The sequence below is a fragment of the Nanorana parkeri genome, unplaced genomic scaffold (genome assembly GCF_000935625.1).
Source record: "Nanorana parkeri isolate BGI_ZX_2015 unplaced genomic scaffold, ASM93562v1 scaffold365, whole genome shotgun sequence".
Taxonomy (NCBI): Eukaryota; Metazoa; Chordata; class Amphibia; order Anura; family Dicroglossidae; genus Nanorana; species Nanorana parkeri.
Window position 1 is genome coordinate 1,085,065 of NW_017306633.1, and position 23,113 is coordinate 1,108,177.

The 23,113-nt window shown below is 42.0% G+C and overlaps 1 protein-coding gene across 1 annotated transcript in view; it reads left to right on the forward strand.

Annotated features, from left to right (window-relative positions):
* The window catches only part of ADD2 (adducin 2), a 79,350-nt gene that overhangs the window by 47,689 nt on the left and 8,548 nt on the right, over nt 1-23,113 (forward strand). Inside the window, exons 5-14 of the mRNA XM_018558885.1 lie at nt 1,071-1,222; nt 4,331-4,411; nt 5,721-5,870; nt 5,996-6,139; nt 6,249-6,347; nt 10,011-10,187; nt 13,014-13,265; nt 13,480-13,599; nt 16,540-16,629; nt 22,437-22,602. Of these exons, the coding sequence (XP_018414387.1) occupies nt 1,071-1,222; nt 4,331-4,411; nt 5,721-5,870; nt 5,996-6,139; nt 6,249-6,347; nt 10,011-10,187; nt 13,014-13,265; nt 13,480-13,599; nt 16,540-16,629; nt 22,437-22,602 (1,431 nt within the window). The remainder of the gene's footprint in view (nt 1-1,070; nt 1,223-4,330; nt 4,412-5,720; nt 5,871-5,995; nt 6,140-6,248; nt 6,348-10,010; nt 10,188-13,013; nt 13,266-13,479; nt 13,600-16,539; nt 16,630-22,436; nt 22,603-23,113) is intronic.

Genomic DNA, 23,113 nt, shown 5'->3' on the forward strand with positions numbered 1-23,113 from the left:
CTCCTTACAGGAGTGACTAAGTATTCTTTCTAACGTCGTGGAGCCTTATTTACTCATATGTGAAGGGATGCAAAGCAAATACAGTATCCTGTCTATGATTGGCTCTTCACTTTGAACACCCAATTATGTCCAAGGAAAATAAAATAATTACTTAAAGCTTAATGGATGCTTGAAGTGAACATAGATTTAGTAAATCAGGTTAGCGGAGTGCAGTAGCAGTGTGTGGTTCACTAAATACCTATTTCAGATGTTTTGGGTAACAGTTCCTTAAGTAAGTTGGGCAGAGTGAATTAATTTGTGAGTCAGTGTTTGTAGCAAATCCAACCTGTTTCCTCCAAGCTGACACTTACAAGGAAAATTGTTGACTAGTTTTGCCAGCAAGCCCAAGTCGTTAAGTGAGCTGGTGGTCCAAAGGAGCATGGAATCCCTGGCCCCTGGATGACCATCCAAAAACATCCATCATGGATCCTTCTTTTGATGCTGCAGTGGATTATGGGGTTATAATCAATGGACCGATGAAGATATGGTGTAATATTTACTTATTAAGGTAGCTAGAGGACAATTTGCTAACTTATGTAAGAATAAATAAAAGTTCGGGCCACATACCACTGTACTTTTTTCTTTAGTTTCAATAAACTTTCTTTACACTACTATTACATGGCGATTCTTGCACCATTACTTCCACCAGATGTGACTTCTCCCTACATAGGGGAGGAGTCACATATTGCGGGAGTAATGATGCAGTGATGGCCATGTAGTGGGTTTAATAAAGGTTATTAAAACTAAAGAATAAAAGAACAGTGGTGTGCAGCCAGGACATTTGTTTGTTTGTGGCTACAGGGAGGAGGCAGAACCAGACTGGGCCTGGTACTCATTGCCGGTGGTAGCATCGAAGTTGCCTAGAGTGATATCATTTGGAATTGATTGACCTTATTATGCTAAACTAGGCAAACAGCTAAATGCATATATGACATACATATACAGTAGAGGTTTTATCTGCCAAACAATTTGTACTTCTGTCCAGCCAATCATACTAGAACACACTAACAATCTGTGACTTTATTTTTCAGACTCATCCATGGTGGCACCTATTAATGACCTCCACTGCAATGAGCCAGTGCCTCTGGCAAAGGGTGAGAGGCTACTGCGATGCAAACTTGCCAGTGTCTACAGACTCATAGACCTGTATGGGTGGGCTCAGCTCAGCGGTACCATTGCTTCTGTAAGTCACTTCTGTCTTATCATTTTTGGTTAAAGACTCTGCCAGCATCAACGCCTAATAAAATCCTCTGATGAAAAAGATATATTTCTGCTCAAATATGCCCTGACCCAATGCAACCAGTTCCATTAATGGCAAGAATAGTCCAGCTTTTCTCAAACTGTTGGCCATGGGCTACCTTTGGTCCTTGGTTATGTCATTGGTGGTCCTTAACATCTTTTGATTATGTTTCTGCAGTAATCTATGGAGGCAATGGGCGTTTGCCTACACTTTTCTTCGATCCTGCTTTGTCTTAAGCTGGTCATACACTGTTATAAATAGAACAGATTCCTCCATCCATGCTAAACAATGTGGATGGACAAATCTTCCACTGTGTCCTTTGCGTTCTGAGAATGGCACCTGTTTCACTGTCAGAATACTCACATAAATGGAAGGGTGCCAACAGGGGCACCCACTGTGTGAATTTTGACCAGGTCATCAAGAACCAGCCAAAATTTGTAGTGTATGACCAGCTTTAGGCCCCTTACAAACTTGCAATTGGGGCCTATTGGGTGAGTCTTATGAATTGCTCCGTGAGACTTATGCAAACAGCTGCGGATGGGAAGCACTATACAAAGCAATGACAACTGATGTGCCCTCAGCTCTACATGCGATTGGACATGCTGTAATTACCTGCAAACTGTTTGGGTCCAGGGGCGATCATCCTCAGGTAAACACAGCACGTCAGATTACATGTGAAGGGCTGTGATTAGCTGCGGGTACTATCAGCTGTCATGGCTTTGTACAGTGCTTCCCACCCGTAGCTGTGTGCATGAGTCTAATGGAGCAGCTCGTGAGACTCGCCCATTCCGCCCCTATTCGCTAGTGTGAAGGGGGTCTTATTGTTCAGGAAGTGTAGGCATCAATTAATTTAGTGACTCATCCTTGATTCCTATAGAAAGCTGCTGCACACAATCCTGCATACTTGAGGCACTTCAGAAGATGATATTCTAAAGATTTGGCAACATTGTTACATCTTTGTATTGTTATAATCTTGTTTGTGATGGAAAAATAAAGTGTAGGTGTGTTTATGGGCACCAGTGATGTAACTCTGGCAGCATGTCTTGTCTTTATTAGGCCTGTTTCCAGGAAAGGTTCCAGATCAATAAAGCCTTCACGTTGCTTGATCTTACTGTGTAAATGTATATCGCTTATAATTAGTTTTAATAGCATGCTGTCCATTTAGATCTATTCTGCAGAGAACTCCAGAAGCTTTTCCTATGAATGCTCATTAGCATCATGAAAACTGTATTGACCTGTTTTGTAGTGACAATCAGGGCAAAGAACAATGCAACCAGAGGAAAAATTAAGGTCATCTTTTATCAAATTAGAGCACTCGGTATAATGAAAGATAATTGCCAAGTGGTTGCTATGGGTTATGTCACTTTGCAATTGTTTAATTTTTATCATAAAAAATCTATCAGGATAGATATGAGAGCTGCTATTGCTGACTTGTTTTTGAAGGTACAGGCCCTAGGGCTGTCATACTTATTCTTACTTCACTACTGATCTGGAAAAAGTGCATTAATGGAAACATGCGACTCACCAGCTAGTGATGCAAGGATGGAGATGACAGCCATGGAGCATGCACCTTCAAAAGAACTCAGCAATGGCAGTTCCTATATGTCTATGGTGATAGGTTTCTTTTAACCAGGGACAATATATAAAGAATAGTCATCTCACAGAAATATAGCTGGTGTTAGTATTATGAAAAAGAGAAAAAAAAAAGGTTTCTTTAGGGTCCATTTATACCTAGGCTTGGTATTATACATATTGACAAACATTTTTTATTGCATTGGTGCACATTGCATTGCATCTGCACATTTATTCTTTATGGGCCCTCAACAACCATCCATACACCAAAAAACATACCTGACCCTTTTTTTTTCCAACACAGTAAATGGTGTGATAAAGGGTCCGGGGCCTTGTTTACTGGGTTAATGTTCTTTTGAAGCCCATTAGAAATGAATGAGAGCACCACCAAAACACATGCACAGCATGTGTGTCAAACTTGCTTTAACACAGGTCATAACACACGCCATGCAGTGGTTTAAAACTACCCTAAATGTTTACCTTTCCCTATGTGCAAATGAAGTCAGCCTGAAATGTCTGCCTCTAAAAAGTGTTTTTTCTATTTCTCCTGGTGACACAAAAAGAGGAAAATCCCACCAGCAGGAGCATAGACAGCAGTATACCCATCAAAAAAAAACAAAAACAAAGTCATGGCTATAGATAGCATATTTACCCCTTGCCACTGGTACCCGCCAAAAGCATTAAATGGGCTTCCTAATCATGCGATTGCTGTGATCAGCTGTCTCAGTGATCACGTGATCAGGAGCCCATCCTACCAGCTCCTGATCGTCATTGTGTGACCGGGAGCTGTCAGTGGCAGTGCGGTCACATTGCCTGATGTATGTGATTGAGCTCGCTCTCCCAGCACAATACTGTACAGTGACACATATATGTGGCAGTGCAGAATAAGGCCCACCTCTGTACTACCACATATATGAATTCGGCTGGCAGGAATGGGCTAGAGTTTATTTAAATCAACATTTCTGTTTGTTTCGGCTAAGGTAGGGAAGGATTAGAAGCCCTGACATGTTTTATTGTCTGTGTCTGCATTGTGGGGATTCCTCTTTATTCAACTTGATGGCCAATGTCACTGAAACAGTATCAGGAATTTTCATAGTCACCAGAACAGGAATAGTGGGGAAGTCTTCCGGTTGGAGTCTCCCTTTCTGGTGAACAGTAAAAGAGGAATCCCCCTCACTTTGTAGAGATTGCCTCTCATCTCCGAGACAGGAAGGGAAATCTTCCCAACAAGACACAGACAGCAACAAAAAAAATGGAGTTTTATCCTTCCTTATAATATCCATAACTAAAAAAATGGCTATTCATATATTTATTATTTAATGTCATCAATGAACACTGCAAAAGTTGTAATTATCTAGACGTGAAGCAATACAGATGGTTGTTGACTTTACAGTACAGGTCATTGTCAGGACAGTCTTGTACCAATTGTCATACAGTCTTGTCTTTTTCCTCATGTTTGTATGTATGATCTCATTGCAGATTAGAGTAAATAAGGAACAAGATCATTTCTTAATAAACCCCCGAGGAGTAGCTTGTAATGAAGTGACTGCGGCATTCCTTGTGAGTACAAATGTGTAACTATGAAGTTCATTATTTCACATGCAGATATTTTTAATAAATACTTTCCATTTCCAGGAAACCTTAACTGTATCATTCAGTCCTCATCCTTGTTCTGAATATACAGTATATACAGTCAGAGGCATATCTACAACAAAGTGCGCCCACTGGTTGCCAGGAGCTGAGCGGGACACTGGCTAAAGTGTCCCAGGTTGCTAAGATCTGGGCATCTGGACGGGGAGATGTGTATGACTCTTGCACATTTCCCGGCCCAGCTCTTAGCAACCTGGGCCACTTTGGCCAGTGTCCTGCCTCAGTGATATCTTTGGTTGCCAGGAGCCAGACGGGACACTAGCCAGAGAGTCTCTGGTTGCTAAGAGCCGGGTGGGGAGATGTGGATAGGAGAGGGGAGGGTGGAGAGAAAAAGTCTGCTCTCTAGGTGGGTTGGCAAACTGGCTGACCCATACAGCAGCAGCACCCCCCTTCAAAAGGCGCCCAGAGCATGTGTCATATGTGCCATACCCTGGTTACGCCACTGTATATTATCATTAGCTCCCAGTTTCATCCTGCTCCAGAGTGTCCTGCTAAACTTGTGGTAATCAGTCACATCAGTGAGCTGGGCAGGTTTGGGTTGAACAACTGCCCCAAGGCCCCCTTGGTAGCGTGCACCACTAGCACCCCCCCATAATGTGCACAAGCTAGCAGCAAACCTGTCCTCCGCCCCCCACTTCAGGTGGCGAACGGTTTAGGGACACCCCTGCATGTGACTTTGTTCCTTCTCACATTTAGATAGGCTTGGAGACGTGATATTGTAATACATGATCTTCAGGATACAAGCCTTCATGTTTAAATATATATATATATAGATATAGATCTATAGATCTATATCTATATATATATATATGGGATAGCATGCCAGTTCCTACTGTTTGCAACATAAAAATTAAAATAACAGATTGAAATACAAATGTTGCAATTCACAAAAATAAATGGTGTAGCATCTTTATTTTTCTTTATGACAGACAGATATAACTTCTAAAGAGTCGCTATTTTATCACCATATTAAAAGGCTTCATTTCTTGTTCTCCTCAATAGACATCTTACTGTAATACTGGCTAGAAGCTAGTGATAGCTTTAGGAGCACCCATGTAATAATCTTTGACTTCTATGTTAAAATCTGACTTCTTATGCACTAAATGCCACAAAAGGTAGTAATTTCAGCACATCATTGTAATAAATAGTCTATTGTGAACAGTATTACTTACCTGCAAATACATCAGATTTAACCAGTTTTATGCAATATCTGTTACAGGTAAAGGTGAACATTTTGGGTGAGGTGGTAGAGGCTGGCAGCACGAGCTTTGAGGTGGAAACTATGGACTTCAGCTTGCACTCTGCCATCTACTCAGCACGGCCCGATGTGAAGTGTATCATCCAGTTACATACAGCCGCTTCTACTGCGGTAAGATCACATATGATAACTTGTACTATACAGTACTACACTGGAGAACATTAAAATGGTTGTGCCAGTAATTCTAATAGGAGCATCGATATTTCATGACTCTAATAGCTCCTTTTTTAATGTAGGTGTCAGCTATGAAATGTGGTCTCCTGCCTATCTCTCATGATGCTTTGGTGGCAGGGGAGGTGGTATACTATGACTTCAATGGAGACATGGAAGATGAGAAGGACAGAATTGAACTACAGAAGTGCTTGGGGCCCACTTGCAAGGTTGGGTCATATCTTTGTCCTTAAATTACCTATACAAATCACTGAATTTAATGTATTGTTTATTGCCAGCTTTGGTTAACGGAAGACTGTTTAATGTCACCCTGCACAGGTCCTGGTTTTGAGGAATCACGGTGTTGTGGCGCTAGGTGAATCTGTGGAGGAAGCTTTCTATAAGATTTTCCACTTACAGGCAGCTTGTGAAATTCAGGTATAGTCTATATGAATCAAAGATTAATGGAACCATAAAACATTGTGTAACAGGAAACTCAGATTGCAAATTAAATTGCTAAAAGAGGCCTTTTTACTATATTAACCACTTCAGCCCTCCCTCTCCTGTATACCCCTTATGGACCAGTGGACCAGAGCAATTTGTTAATTTCTGCTATGAGCCTATTGATTCCACAATAGCTTTGTCATTTTATTTAAAATAGTAAAGTAGTAAAGTAATACATATATTGATTTTTTTTCTTTGGGTGGGGGACAAGGCTTCTGTGATATTGTCTTTTGAAAAGGAAAATGCATACTATATATGTAGATTCCTCACTTGACATGCCAACCATTTGGACCACTGTTTTCTTGTTTTTACCTCTATATTGGTATACGCTCGTATTCTACTGTGCTATCTAATTCAGAAATCCACTCCAAAAACATTGGAGAGGAAACAGATACCCATTTCCGCACCACCCATCTTTTAGCGGTGAACAATGCTTTTTGAAAGGCCACTATTTGGGGATTCATCAAAAAAAGAATCATAGATCCCTAAAAGACAAACTTGGGGTGAATTATCCACTGATATTTTAAATATAGAGTCTATAGCGATATTACTTGATGCCAATATCGTACTAATTTAGGGCTTCTCCATAATAAATGGATCAAAGAGCCTTAATGAAAGCCACATTTCGGACAGGATGGGTCTTCTTTTAATCTCCATTTTTGACAGCAGCAGCAATGGCTGCGGTAATATACGGCAAATCCTGAATGTCATTTCGACATCTGGGATTTGCCGGGAAGAGTGGAAAGGAAGAATGACAGGGCATGCTATGTACATACCGTGTACTTTGTTGAAGTTTTTCAAGTCATACATAGCACACACAGAATCCACAAAAGGTTAACATTTTGCTTTGCAATACATTATATTCATTTTTTGGAGGGGGTGTGGTTGTTATCTTTGCAAAACAACATCATTTGTATGAATTGCTGTACTTAGACATTGTGCTGCCTTAGGCACACCTAAATGATAATGTCCTTTTGTACAAGCTCCGCCCCTTGTGGTTCAGTAAAACCTAATACTATCAGGCTATCAGAGGCAGTATGTGGACCACTAAACTAGAGATAGAAGAGATGGTTTTGTGTTTCAGTAATGAGACTTCCCCTCTCATCTTTTTTTTGTGGGCTTGATCGTTATTTGCGCAATGTTGTTTCTTGTGAGTTTGCCCCTTTTTGTGTAATGTCACTTTCATTTTTCTTTTTTCTACTGTCTGTTTTTTTTCTCTGGGAAACATATAATCATAAGTCTAAAATAGGGCCCTTTTGTGGGTACAAGAACAGATGCAGAATAATTGAAAAGAGATTTCATAACCCTTAGGAACCATTTAAAGTAATTGCACTCTTAAAACGAAAAAAAAACAAAACTTTAATTTTCTCTTTTTTGTTGACTCCAATGCATCTCACCAAAATGGTGAAATATTACCAAAATGTCACAATTTTTGCCAAAATCAAATTTCAGGAAAATGAGGGTAGAGAGTCATGGACAATAAAAAAAAGAAGCTTCATAGAGGTTCTAACTAGGGATGCACCGAAATGTCAGCCACCAAAACATATCGTCCGAAAATAGCACTTTGGGCAAAATGCCAAAAGTACCATCTTTTGGCCAAAATTGCGGTGTATCCATGGTTTCTCTGCTCCCCGCTGGGTGCTGCTCTGTGTCCCCTCTGATTCCCTTCTCTATTCGAAACTAAAAAAAATTACTGACGGGAGTTAAGTATGAATAAATAATTAACCATAGGCTAAATAATTGCACCACGGTCATGGACACCCATCTCCTTGTAAAACTCAGCATACCTATTGGTAAGAATGTCTACAGATTGTATCCATAATACTCAGTTTAATTTCTTGGGAGGTTTTGAAAAATAAACCAGAAATACTAAATTGAGCAGCTTACAGACTCACGGAGACCTAGAGACGGGGTATAGAAATTCCACTCTCCTAGTACTAAAAAAAAATGTCCATTCAATTATCTGTTTATTACCTTGGAGAATTTCAAAGCAGCTTTTGTAATCTGGGGGAAGGTGACCTGTGGGGACTAGTTTTTTATCCTATTAAACCAAATGTCGCTGTTAGCTTGTTCTCCTCTCAGTTGTTCTTCAGCTTTTTTACTCATGAATTATACCAAGGTGATTAAGTCATTTTACCTCCCAGGGGGGGCCTGCTTTAATCTCATTAAATGTCGCAGTTGCTATTGGTTGACTTCCATGGTTCTCCCATCATTTACATCTATCTATATATATTATAATGCAGAGGACTAACCTTCATCCCATGTCACCAATACATTTCCAATAAATTGTCCCCTCTGTATTATACTGTAGTTTTATCACCTGTTAATCCTGCCAGCAGATCCATTACATTTCTACAATTGTGACATCCTTTCCGTACTCCTCTCATGCATTTGTGCATGAATCCACTGCTGGTCGGAACTGACAGGCATCCGTGTGAAAGGGGCCAAAGTGCTTAGAATCAGGCAGCTAAAGTAGATTATACACGCTTTGAATTTCAGCCAGTTCTTGATGAACCAGCCAAAATTTGCTGCCTGTGTGCTGCTGTCGGCACCCTTCTGGCCAGCATTCCTTGATCAGCTGATCAAAGGAGCCAGTTAGAAAATTCTTGTTCGAATGGAGCTAGCCGCCTATCAGCTGCTTACTTCATTTGGGTAATCTGACAGCCACTGGTAGCCGCTGTCAGAATATAAAGGAAACAGCAGAGGAATTCTCCATCAATGCTTGTATGCGTTGCTGGAGGAATCTGTTCTATTTTTCTCATTCAGTCTGTGGGTTGAATGAAAATAATAGAACCATGTATATGCAGCTTAATCCAGAGAGTTAGACTAGAGTCATAGTCAAGTAATGGACTAAAAGTTGGTCCAGGCAGCAAAGTTTTAATAGTCAGATCAAATTAAAGTCAGCAACAGAGTTTAGATATCTAACAGGTAGCTCACCCAAGGGTCAGGAGCTGAACCCTATATCAGGACAGATATAGGGAGAAGGTAATGCCCATTTAAAGTGATGGCAACCAATCAGTAGTAAGCTGGGGGAAACAATTCAGGGAATTTATTGCAGGGGTGCATGCACTGAGAGGCAGACCAAAACAGCCCACATGAGGGTATTAAAAGGGCTAGGCTGAGCAGGTGCTCTCACCAAGGTGTGATATATGTGCAAGGAAGAACGGAAGCTAGAGGCATGCCTTACGGGGCCTTTCTTGCTGTGCCTTTCCTTTCAATGCTTTTAACTTAGCGTTGGCATGTGTAGGCATAAAGCTCTAAATAAGAAGCTCAAATGTATTTTTCTCTTTAATCTCAATGCCCCCCATGCCTATCACCTCTGTAACATTTATCCTCACCCTCACACTTTAAGTAGCTCGGTCATAAGAGAAGTTCAAGGGTTACAATTGCAGGCTTACCTCTGAAAATGATAGCTGCCTCAGTGTGTCTGACCTTGGTATGCTTCAGTTACAGTCTCTGAACAAGCATGCTGCAAATAAGTGTCAGAACTACTTATCTCTATAGTTGTTGGTTCTTTATACATGGCCCTTTCATACCAGATCCTTTGCCAAGTCATATGTCAGCTATGTACTAACTGAAAATAAACATTTGTTTCAGGCATCTGCTGTACCTTGTGCAGGAGGACCAGAGAACCTCATCCTGCTGGACAGAGATAAATATCGCCCACATGAGGCGGGTACAGTTGGTTGGGCTGGCAGCAAGTTTGGACCTATGCAGAAGAGCCGACTTGGTGAACATGAGTTTGAGGCTTTAATGAGAATGATGGATAATTTGGTAAGTGTGCACCACTTTCTGGAAATTAAAAAAGGTGTAATCACTATTATTAGTTATTATAATAATATAATAAAAATACATAATACCTGGGCTGCAAAAACTCAGGCTCCATAGCAGCTGGTCATAGTCTTGGCTTCAGGCTAAAGGACTAACCTTCAGGTAGAGCTGGCCAGTCCCTGGCTAGTTTTCCACATTAGTTGAAGTCATGTGACCAAGTGAATAAGTACATGGCCATCATAATGGGAGCCAAGAAAAACATCTTCACAGCATCTTTTTTTGTATTTTATTATAATATGGGTGCAAGGCTGCCAGGATTAAGAGGGATGTTTTTGCTTTAAATCTACATTTAATAATTTACAGACAAGGAAAAAATAACCCAACTCAACTTAATTTGAGACTTCTTTCCTGGTATCCAGGGGCCTTTGCTATTAGATACAGTGATGACTTTGAATCAAGAACCTTTGTCTCTTTTACAATGATTCAATTCGGAACTATCATTAAAGTCCAGGAAGAATCTTTCCCTCAAGTTGCTCCACGTTGTATGATGTATCTGTCTACATGGAGAGTCTTATTCATAAAAAGGACATTTCTAAAGCAGATAAACGTTCCCTTACACATTTTGTAATACTTGGTATACATTGTTAGATTGTCATCTTATAACTTCGACCAACAACCAGATGTTTTATTTGTCACTGCTCTCTGGAATAGTAAAATGCAGTAATCGCAGTGGCGTCACAAGGGGGGTGCGGCCCGCACCCTGGTGACACCATTGGAGGGGTGACACCAAAATGACTTACAGTCATTTTGGTGTCACCCCCCTCTGAAAAGTCGGGCGCTCGGTCATGGACCGAACGCCCGACAGTATCGGGAGAGAGGAGGGGACCCGGCGGCATACCTTATCCCGCCGGGTGACTGTCCCCTTCTCTCTCTGCCGGCGTCCATCACCAAGATGGCCGCCGTCAGGTATCAGAATACTCCCGCGCGTGCGCGATGACGTCTAGGCGCGGTGACACTCGGTTACCGCTCCGGGTGTCACCCAAACTCGGGACGCCCCTGAGTAATCGTATTATTAGTTATTAGTATTATTCTAAGAAGGTTGAGGCAGGTTGCTAGAGTAGCTACTATTACCAGCAATACAGTAGTAATAATTATTAATAATAATAAAGGTAATAATAAAAATGTCTGGGATCATGGGTTTCAACAGTCATCTTTTAGTAGCAACAGAGGATTTCCAGTGCCATTAGTATTTCATAAGGCTCCATATTCCACATGCCTGTAAGGCTCTATACAGTATATAACTGACATTTTCTCTTATCCTTTTCTCTGTACTTTTTTTCCTTTGACTATGAGTCGGAACATTTAGCACTATGGGTACCGTCCAATGCTTGGTGCTTGAGCAACCTATATCTAGGCCCAGGCACAGTTACATGAGGTGCAGGAGTGTGCCTTTGCTTGTGAACACAATGATAATGAATTAGGTATACATGGTTAGAATTTAGAATGTACAAAATCAAGTTGAGAATGTTCGTTCGACTTTCTAATCGTTAATGAGGTCAAATCCATGATCGATTTCGACCACAGTAGCGAAAAAATTAGAAGGAGCATGTTAAATTTTTCTCAATCGAACGAATTTCTAAGAGTGAACGTGGTTTTCATTCGGAAACTCCATTCATTCCAAAATCGAATGTGAAATAAAAATGAAAATTGAACGAAATTTCGAACAACAATCCACACGTTTCTGATGCCAGTATTGAACATTCCGACGAGATTTTTCGTCCCCAAAAATCTAACCATGTATACCCTACTTAAGCAGTTCATAAATTCCATGAGTGCAGAAGAAGATACAGAGAGTAATACTAGTGGTAGCTTCTGGTGTCAAAAGTCGCCTGCTTTTATGTTCAGATCATGTTTTGTGCCCATGTCTGTTGTCACAAGCTCACTTTCAGGCCTTGTTCAAACCATATTCAGTGTGTTCCAGCCTGATTCTGGCCGGAACGCACTGGATCACATTGCGGCCGGCTCAGTTTGTTGTGGGGCTGGAAGGGGCGTGGTGGTGCGATGAAGTGAATGGCACCGCAGCCACGCCCTCCGGCTGCAATGCGATCGGCCGCACAGGAACGCAATGCCTGCGGTCTGGTCCGGGCTGGTCCCAAAAAAATGCTGCAAGTACTATTTTTTCGGACCAGACCAGACCGCAGGCATTGATGTGCCTTGCGTTCCCGTGCGGCTGATCACCGGGGGGCGTGGCTGCAGTGCCATTCACTTCAACACACTGCCTTGCATTGTGGCCAACTCAGTTTGTTGTGGGGCGGGAGGGGGTGTGGCGGTGCGTTGAAGTGAATGGCACAGCAGCCACGCCCCCTCCCGCCCCACAACAAACTGAGACGGCCACAATGCAGTGTGTTCTGGCCACAATGGGCCGGAACACAGTGAGCATGGTGTGAACGAGGCCTCAGCTTTTGGAATAAAGAAGGTGCTGAGAGAAAAACAAAGACTTCCATTGCTGATCTCTCCACTCGTAAATACTAATTGCCTCTCTGTGATTCTGATCCAATAATTTAAGTACTTTTTAAGTCAATGACTCAATGATGATGAAAATCAGGATTCCTGACTTTACTCCAGCATCACTAGCTACATACTTGCTTTAGGTCTGTGATAAAGAAACTAATGAAACTGGAAAAAACTAGGCAAGTAGCTGCCATAAAAGATTGTTAGCAATGACAGCTTACATATCTTTCAGTCTTCCCTGTTTCCTTGAAACAACAATAGGCACAAAAAGGCACAACTGAGTTATCAGATACATATGAATTTCATTATCTCTAACAGGGTTACCGTACGGGTTATACTTACCGCCACCCGTTTATGCAAGAAAAGACAAGACACAAGAGTGATGTGGAGATCCCAGCCACAGTAACTGCATTCTTTTTTGAAGAGGAAGGCGTCCCTATCCCCACATTGCGGCAGCATGCCCAAAAGCAACAGAAAGAGAAGACACGCTGGCTGAACACTCCCAACACCTACCTACGAGTCAGTGTGGATGAAGACAGTGTGAGCACCCCGAGGAGCAGCAAAACCACGGTAGGAAGCCACAAGACATAGGATAGGCCAGCTCCATTATATACACTCAAATAGCAGCATTAACAGATTTTCATTTCATCACTGTATACTTCATTATCTATAAAGGATGTATAACACAACAGTGCTACATGAATGACAGATAAAGTAACTATGATAGTGCATGTTCTGGAAAGGGTCTTTTTTATAATCATTACCTCTCTTCTTCTTCCTGTAGTGGATGAAGGCAGATGAAGTGGTGAAGCCTAGTAGTGGCATGCCCATCCGTATTGAGAACTCCAACCAGTTTGTGCCACTCTTTACAGATCCACGTGAAGTATTGGAGACCAGAAACAAGGTAAATATCATGTCAGTATTCAAATCCTGCCTGTTTTACTAAATATACAGCGCTAATAGTTCAATTGAAGAAGGAATGCATCTATTTCTGTGATATCATATTAGGGTATAAACCCCCTCTCACCTGCCGTGTGTAAGTCTAATATCCGTGATGGGAATATAAACCAATAAATAAATAAAATTGATGAAGGGCGCTCTATTATAATAGGTGCTAACCTCAATGAAACGTGCAAAAATAGGCAAAATGTGCAAGAAAGATTGGGTCTAGTGCTAAGAATGGTGACTATCCCTTATTTATCACATTAACATACATTCATGATGATGTGTATATCAATAAAATGGTTATAAGTGTTAATTTTATATAATAATTGATGTTAAATAAATATATGTGATTACTCTATTTATTAAGTGCAAACATTTTGAAACGTGCAAAATATGCAAAGGTGCAAAAAAATCGCTGTACATCAATATCCTAATACATAAATACAAAGAATGGAATTGATTATGCTCGCAAGTGATAAATGACCACACATGCCCCTTAAGTGCTAATATCATCTATAACGTGAACAGTCCATGATATAAATATTATGAAAAAAAGTCTGCAAAATATATATCTCCGATATGTGCAATAATGTGAAGCCTCCAGAAGACCAGGAGTTTAGTGAAGTTTGCTGGAGATTGTATAGGTGTCACGCGTCTACCCCCTCAAGACCCCTCTACCCCCTTATATTTCTTTTCTACCCCCGCAAGAGTGCGCACTCACCGCAATGTGTTGGCTATAGCAAACAGCCAAGGAAGGCGTTTGTCTGATAACTCACGGCGTTGCAGCGTCTTCAGTATACCCTTTTAGATCGATGTCCAGAAAACAAAGTATCCCCGTAGTCATAGAAAGAAAAAGCTCCTAATTGTGTCGTATTTCCAAGAACAATTTATTAAAAGGTTTCAATTTAAAATGCGTTACAAAATCACAGCCGGCCGGTCAGGTAGTACAACAATCAGTACTTCAGTGTTTGGTATGGTGCAAGATAGACCCGCCCCTATGCGTCAAGACGTCTTCAGGGGAGTATGCAGGCTGTGTATGAGGACTGCAGCTTTCCTACCGCAGTAAGAGTTATAATATCTGGCCTGAATGAAGCTGGAAATATTACAAAAATAACAAGTATATCTAAAGGAGAATTATGGGACAACCTTTTTTGCCTATAGTTCTCCTCAGAGTCACGGGAGGTCATATACTGTGTCCTCCGGTGACCCAAGATTCAGTATATAGCGGGCTATTGCCCGCTATGTACTGAGAGCACACAGGCCGCTCCACAGCCGGGATGGATGCTGACAATACTGTCGAGATCCACCCAACTGGCTGATTGACAGCTGGCTCTGCCTATCTAGAGCCAGAGCCAGCTGTGCTCTCCCCTTTCGTTCCACCAGTCAGCGCTGGAGAAACAGAGAGGAGGCAATCCCTGCATGGAGGTATGACTGACAGTCACCATTCTCTGCAGGGAGATGATCTGGAAGTCAGTGATCGGCGGTATGTGTTCACTGAGTTCCCGATCTCAGTGTCACAGGCCGGCTTGAATTATGGGGATAAGTGTTTTTCACTCACCCCATAATTCTTCTTTAACCACTTCAAGCGAGTTCACGTAAACACACGTCCTCCCTAGAAGCGGTTATACCAAGAACACGGCTGCAGCAGGTACCGTTTTAAACAGCTGGTGATGGCTGTTCAGGTACAAGTGATCCGGCGCTTGTACAGTTCCACTGCCAGCTACCCCAGGCTCCGTTGTCCCCCATGCGGGCCCGGGACCAGCATGACAGGTCTCCCCTCACTGATCAGAGGGAGATCAGCAAGCTTCTAGCCACTGATCTCTCCTCCGTTCACTGGACCCGGAAGTGGTGTGTATTACATCGCTTCCAGTGTCACTGTTTATATTCTCCGGGTCCTAGAGCCTGGAGAAGAAGCTGGTGAAGCAAATCTTTGCTTCATCAGCTTCTTTGGGGTCCCTAGGTGACATTATCATATCACATATCATAACATCATATCATAACATCATATTTGCTATTACATGGGGGGCTTGCTAGAGAAAGGGGGCTTGTTAAGTGTAAAAATTAATTAATTAATATAACATATAAAAAAAGGCAAAACATATTTTTTTAAGTCCTCCGCCCCCATGTACACGCACATACTAACGCAAACACGCGTCAGGTGAGCCTACGTGCAAAAACTAAAATTGTGCCACACATGTCACATTTTGCAGCAATGAAAACAATAATTCTAGGGCCATCACTTACTGTTAATACTAAACTGATGAGCAATAAAAGTTTTTAATACATTGTCTACAGGACATTTCAGGTATTGTAGGTTTCAAGGGGGCACGCAATTTTAAGATTTGACATGTTTGGTATCTATTTACCTGACGTGACCCCATATCTTATAATTTACCAGAAAATTAGGTATTATATTCTGTTTCTGTGCATTACATTTATTTTGATGTATTTTATCCTAAAAATACTGGTCTGATAAAAATTTGCGCAAATACTGTGTGACATAAAAAACTGCAACTAGATTTTTTTAATTCTACAGGTTGTTTTTTTATTCTACAGGGCTGTTTTCTAGCCAAAAATTCAGATTTTATCATGTGTGTGCAAATAGTAAGAAACTGCTCCGGTCAGCAAGTGGTTAAAGTATCATACACTTTTTAAGACTTAACTTATATTTACACTGCAGTAAAAAAAATGGTCAATGTAATATTTGGGCTCAGCATTTTACAACATTTACAAATGAATGTACTGTTTTCAAATTCATTTTTTTCTTATATATCATTGTTTCTAGGCCAAGACTGAATTTGTGTTTGCACTTATTGACAAAGAAAGCCCTAATAGGGTGGCAGCAGCACATTACATCTGTACCTATGATGCTTAGTAATTGTTTTTTTTTTTTTTACAGATCCGAGAACAAAATCGTCAAGATGTAAAGTCTGCTGGTCCCCAGTCCCAGCTATTAGCCGGTGTAATTACTGATAAAAGCAGAAGTCCGGTACAAGTATTTTTTTTTTTTATGTGACAATTTTAAATGATCAAAGTAGAATACAGTGAAAGTACAGGACATGTTCAGTATTATTTACCTGTTTAAAAATTCCACGTCTTAAAGGAGAATTATGAGGCAAGTGAAAATCACTCAGCCTCATTGTTCTAGCCGACCTGTGACAATTAAGCTGTCACAGGTCGGCTCAATAGATGGGGAAGTGAGCGAACACATACCGCCGCTTGCTCACTTCTCGATCTATCGCTGCAGAGAGCTGTGACTGTCACTCACGGCTCCCTGAAGGGATTCCACCCTCCCCTTTCCCACGCTCCAGCAACTGTTTTCAAATTCATTTTTTTCTTATATATCATTGTTTCTAGGCCAAGACTGAATTTGTGTTTGCACTTATTGACAAAGAAAGCCCTAATAGGGTGGCAGCAGCACATTACATCTGTACCTATGATGCTTAGTAATTGTTTTTTTTTTTTTTACAGATCCGAGAACAAAATCGTCAAGATGTAAAGTCTGCTGGTCCCCAGTCCCAGCTATTAGCCGGTGTAATTACTGATAAAAGCAGAAGTCCGGTACAAGTATTTTTTTTTTTTATGTGACAATTTTAAATGATCAAAGTAGAATACAGTGAAAGTACAGGACATGTTCAGTATTATTTACCTGTTTAAAAATTCCACGTCTTAAAGGAGAATTATGAGGCAAGTGAAAATCACTCAGCCTCATTGTTCTAGCCGACCTGTGACAATTAAGCTGTCACAGGTCGGCTCAATAGATGGGGAAGTGAGCGAACACATACCGCCGCTTGCTCACTTCTCGATCTATCGCTGCAGAGAGCTGTGACTGTCACTCACGGCTCCCTGAAGGGATTCCCCCCTCCCCTTTCCGATCCTCCAGCACTGACTGGCGGAACGGACGGGGGAGGGGAGCGGGCACAGCTGGCTCTGCCTCTAGATAGGCAGAGCCAGCTGTCAATCCCGCAGCTGGGTGGATCTCGACAGTAATGTCGGGATCCGTCCCGGCTGCAGCGCCTCATTATACCGTGAGCTGTAGCTCGCGGTATATTGAGCTTAGGGTGACGGGAGGACGCTAGTTTGTGTCCTCCCGTTAAGCTTAGGAGAACTTTGGGGAAAAGCCCTGACCCCATAGTTCCCCTTTAAAGGAAAACTATGAGGGGAGTGCTTTTCACTCACCTCATAGCTCTAGCCGACCTGTGACAATGAGACTGTCACAGGCCGGCTTAGTAGATCGGGAGGTAAGCGAACACATACCGGCGTTCGCTCACCTCTCGATCCTGTCACGGCTCTCTGCCGTGACAGGGGAGGGGCTCCCATCTGCCAGTGCTGACTGGCGGACCGGACGGGGAGGGGACGGGTACAGCTGGCTCTGCCTATCTAGATAGGCAGAGCCAGCTGTCAGTCACACAGCTGGGCGGATCCAGACATAATTGTCGGGATCCGCTTCAGCTGCGGCGTCTCAGCTGAAGACGCCGCAGTATAACGCAAGCTCCTGCTCGCGGTATACTGAGCCTGGGGTGACGGGAGGACGCTAGTTTGTGTCCTCCTGTTACCCTAAGGATAACTATGGGGAAAAGCATTAACCGCATAGTTCTCCTTTAAGGCTGAAACTTTCACTGAACACAGGACTGATGTGACCTAAGACACTTTATTGGTATGTAGCAGGCTGACTCCTCTACATCAAGCAGTGGCAGCCCTGGCAGATCTACATACTGTATCACTGCATATCACCTCCATATGTGACCAGCTTTACTTTGCTTATCTAGCCAACCATTGCTGCCTGATACTAAAGCAGGCTGGAGCTTTTAAAGGGATGTAAAAAAGTTGTACATTTAACAATAATTTTATAAATATAAATACAGTAGAGCATGCTTCCACTGAATCAGTTGCCTATCTGAGTTGGAATTTACTAGGGATATACCAATACTGATACTAGTATTGGTACCGGTGCCGATACCGAGTATTTGGGCGAGTACTCCTACTCGCCCAAATGCTCCCGATTCTTATGCGATACCAGAACTTCTGGTATCAGGAAGCCTGGTGGCAAGTCATTACACGCCGCCCAGCTTCCTGATTGGCCAGAAAACCAGCCCTATGCTTCCCGGTCACTTGGTGACGAGGGAGCATGGAGGCTTCTCGGCTAATCAGGAAGACGGGGCGGTGAGTCATTACACGCCGCCGGGCTTCCTCAATGGGACTTCTGGTATCGGTATTATGTATCGGTGAGTACCGGGAAGAAAATCAGTACTCGTACTCGATACCGAAAAACTGGTATCGGTGCATTCCTAGAATTTACATATGCATACATGGTCTATGAATGTCCAAAGGAGGATACACTATAAAAGACTAATTTCTATGTACAGTATTTAGAAAAAGCAGCACACCTTCCACTGGGTTCTGTTATGCATATGTAAGTTAATTATGATAAAAGTGGGTGCTACCCTTAAGTGTACTGAGCATATTCAAATTATTAACCCCTTCGTGACTGACGACGTACAGTGTACGTCGCCAGCATCGGGGCTGTTTAAACAGACTCCCGGCGACTTTTGCCGCCGGGACTCTGTTTAAACTTGTAGAGCCGACTGTCGGCTTTACAACAGAAGCGATCCTGGCGACTTACCTGTCGCCAGATCGCTTCTGCGTCCCGAAGAAGGGGCCGCCCCCCCCCCCGGACACCCCCGCCGTGCTTCCCGGGCTCCGTTGCCCCTCCTACGGGCCCGGGACCGGCGATCTTTGTGTCCGCGGGGAGCTGGGGAGGAGGTCGACGAACTTCCGTTCATCGATCCCCTCCCCGTTCTATGGGACCGGGAGCGATGCAGATTGCATCACTTCCGGTCCCTGGGCTGTCAGTTCTGGGCTCCTGCAGCCCAGCTATAAGCTATTGAAGTGCGATCTGCACTTCAATAGCTTATTTCCAGTGTAAAGGTGACACTGAGGGTCTTTTGGACCCCCAGCATCACCTTAAAGAGGACCTGTCACCACCATCTGCTATTACATGGGGGGGCTTGCAAGCCCCCCCATGTGATAGCAGTCAAAGTAAAGTAAAAAAAAAAAAAAAAACAGTTTTTAAAATTAAAATGAAATAAAATAAATCTAATAAAAAAAAAAAAAAATTTAAAAGTACCCCGCCCCCGCGAGCACGCGCGTCGCCACGTAAACACGCGTCGGGTGCGCCTACGCATGAAAACGACGAACGCGCTACACATGTTGGGTATCGCCGCGCACGCCGGAGTGAGAGCAATAATTCTAGGGCCAGTATTTTGGGGTATCTCTAAATTGATGACCTGTGGGGGCTTTTAAAATGTGTCTTTGATTGATTTTTTGGGGTACTGCAGTTTTTCGCCGTTTCACGGTCGCACACAATCTGTAAACTGGGCATGTTGGGTATCGTTTTACTCGTTGTAACCTCATCTTTTATATTTCATTAAAAAAATGGGTAATTTGTTGTGTTTTGGGGCATTTAATTAAATTTGTCACTAAATTTTGGGGTTTAATAAGGAGTTGCGCTAATATTGCGCAACATAAAAATTTTCAACTACCACCATTTTATTCTATAGGGTCTTGGCATTCAGAAAATATATAATGTTGGGGGGTTTTACATCATTTTCAGGCCTAAAATGTGGAGTATAACATGGGTGCAAAAATGGAAAAAAGGGCCTCAGTCATGAAGGGGTTAAAGTCAACCTGAATTCAAAAAGTGAAGATTTGCTATAGATAATTATAAGACATGTTATATGTGCCTAAGCAATACCTTGAAAGATGTTAATTTGCCTGGAATTTCTCCTGGAAAATAGCAGAGCACTTTTTGGTATGTGAGGATGCCTCAAAACTCCTGTGCCTACAGCCTCATAGCTGTATATATGCAGTGTAAATCGACGGCAATGTGCCTCTGACGGCTAATCACTGTTTGCCTTGCTGGAGGCTCTGGCACGAGGAAGCAAAGCCCTGCCTCTACCAAAATGGCTGCTTCTACAAAGAGACACAGCAATGATAAGGCATAGTAAACCAGCAATTGGGAAGAGATCAGCTGCAGAGAGCCTACAAGTAAAGCAAATAACTATTACTTTGTCCTTTGCCTGTCAATTATGGGCACATTTTCCAGAGTTTATATTGCTATATGCATCTATATATTGCTACTACAATAGCTTTTATGTTAACCAAAGGTTAAGCTTCAGGCAACTAACTGTATATAAAATGTTGTCTTGTATTTTGCCCCGAAGGCTTACTTTTGCCATTTTTTAATTCGCTTCCCTATTTGCAGCACTTCCCTGAACTGCTGGTTGGGGAGGGAGAACTGGCATGTCAGTGATTTCTCATGTGGCCTCATGCATTGGAAATACACGTTCCAAGTTCCTCTGAGTGATATCCGTAAAGTAAATGCAATTTATTGAATTGAGGTCTTGTGTGCAGCCTGTGCGTGTCGCCACATAAAATTGTAGTCCTAGCTGGGCACAAACACAATAGTGTGGCTACTCTTGACTACCAATGAGACATTGCAATGCAAAATAGCCATGTGATAGACAAAAATTAAAGTTCAGAGGTTCATTTATCCGAAAAGACAGCCTAGACACAAAAAGGAGATGACAAATAAGCAACTTTATAAAGGTATGCTGCTACATTAATTTTTTTCTGTAAGTAATCACCAGTAAAAGTGTGATGAATTGACTGCACATGTTTGCTTATGTACATCTTGATTATGTTTAGCAATAACAATTTTTCATGGAGCTCGTTTTGCTCATTTTGCTGTAACCATAGTACTGTATATGGTTGGAGTTAAATAGGAAGTCTTTTTTTTTTTTCCAATTAAATGCATATATTAAATTTAGACTTTTATCTATGTATTTCTCCTTAACTTTACTATAGAAGACCATTAAAAGGTTGGTCCACCCAAGACTAACATTTCATATTTTTGGAGAGGCTGATGATTTGAATCACCAGTTCAAACAACAACAAAAACCTGTTGCTGCTATGGAATTCGGGTCAGGTCCACACTCTGGTTTAAATCACCAGATGACGTATCCCACAGCTCAAGAACTAAATGTGGGAAATTGTTTTTAATAGGAGCCAATCCCTATGTCATATAAAGCAAATCTTTTCTTTAAAAAGAAAAAAAGATTCAGCATTATGTATTATTAAAGTGACATTAAACCCTCAGATTTTTTTAACATAAACCAATACTGTAATGTGTGCCTTACTGTAATCCATGGTAGTTTCCCTTCTCTTTACTGCTCTTCCTTTTAAATCCTCATGTCTTCTCATGCTGGGGGAGAACTTCCCTTTGCAGCTGAGTGCCTCTTCCTGTAGTGCTGGCTCAGGTTGCAAACCTACACACAGACACCATGTATCCATTTCAGAGACAAGGCAGTCTGTTGCAAAACAGAAGTTCTGCCCCGCATGAGAACAGATGCAGATTTAAAAGGAAGAGCAGCAAAGAGAAGGGAAACAATCATGGATTACAGTAAGGCGCACATTACAGTATTGTTTTATGTTAAAAAATCTGAGGGTTTAATGTCACTTTAATTTTACGATCAACCAAAGACAGAAGAGCACAGGCTGCCTTGTTTCTAGTATATTGAGCCATTAAATCAGATAAGACTAAAACTGACTGATCAGCAACAGTGCGAGTATAGAAGATCATTCCTTAATATCAGGTGTCTTCACTTGGAAAACCAATCGATGTATGTATGCCCCATTTTGGATAAATTAAAGTGATGATTTGTGAATACCCTCTATTTTCTCTAAGGCAGTTCTGTACTTCACTGCAAACCTTTTAACCCAGCCCTGTACTTGCAGTCTACAGACAGTCATCTAGCTACCAAAACAGAAGCAGAGCTCAATGAACAGCCTGCAGAAGAAGTCTCACCTGAACCAGAGCCACCTAACCCATTCAGCCAGCTGACAGACCAGGAGCTGGAAGAGTATAAGAAAGAGGTGGAGAGGAAAAAAGTTACCCTTGATGGTAGGTATCCCAAGTAATTCAAGCTTCATCTTGCTAGTATCAGTATATATAAATATTTAGTGACAGGATATACCTTAAGCTGCACGCTATGCTGTTTATATCCAGTCTGGCACTTACCGTATCTATTAAATAAAATATAACTGGTGTAAAAGCAGCTTTAGGGCTACCATAGACATTTTAGTGGGTGGTCGGATATGTTGCGGCCACCTCATGTAACCATTTTGTTTTTTGACTCATACAGCAGAGTGAACAAGGCTCACCGCAGACGCCACCTGCACTGACTGATCAGGAAAAACAATAGTGATCAGAGAGGGTTTTCCAACTTGTCCAAAGCTTTTGCTTCTGACAATATTGTCTATAGACATTAGATTGTCTCTGTGGGCACCTTCAGACTGTGTTGCCTCTTAACAAGTAATAAGATTCAGACCTTTGCAAGTTCCTTCCTATAACCCTAGCCCCCCCCCCCCCCCCCCCAAAACCCCTTTTTATGTTTCCTCCTTAACCCCCACCC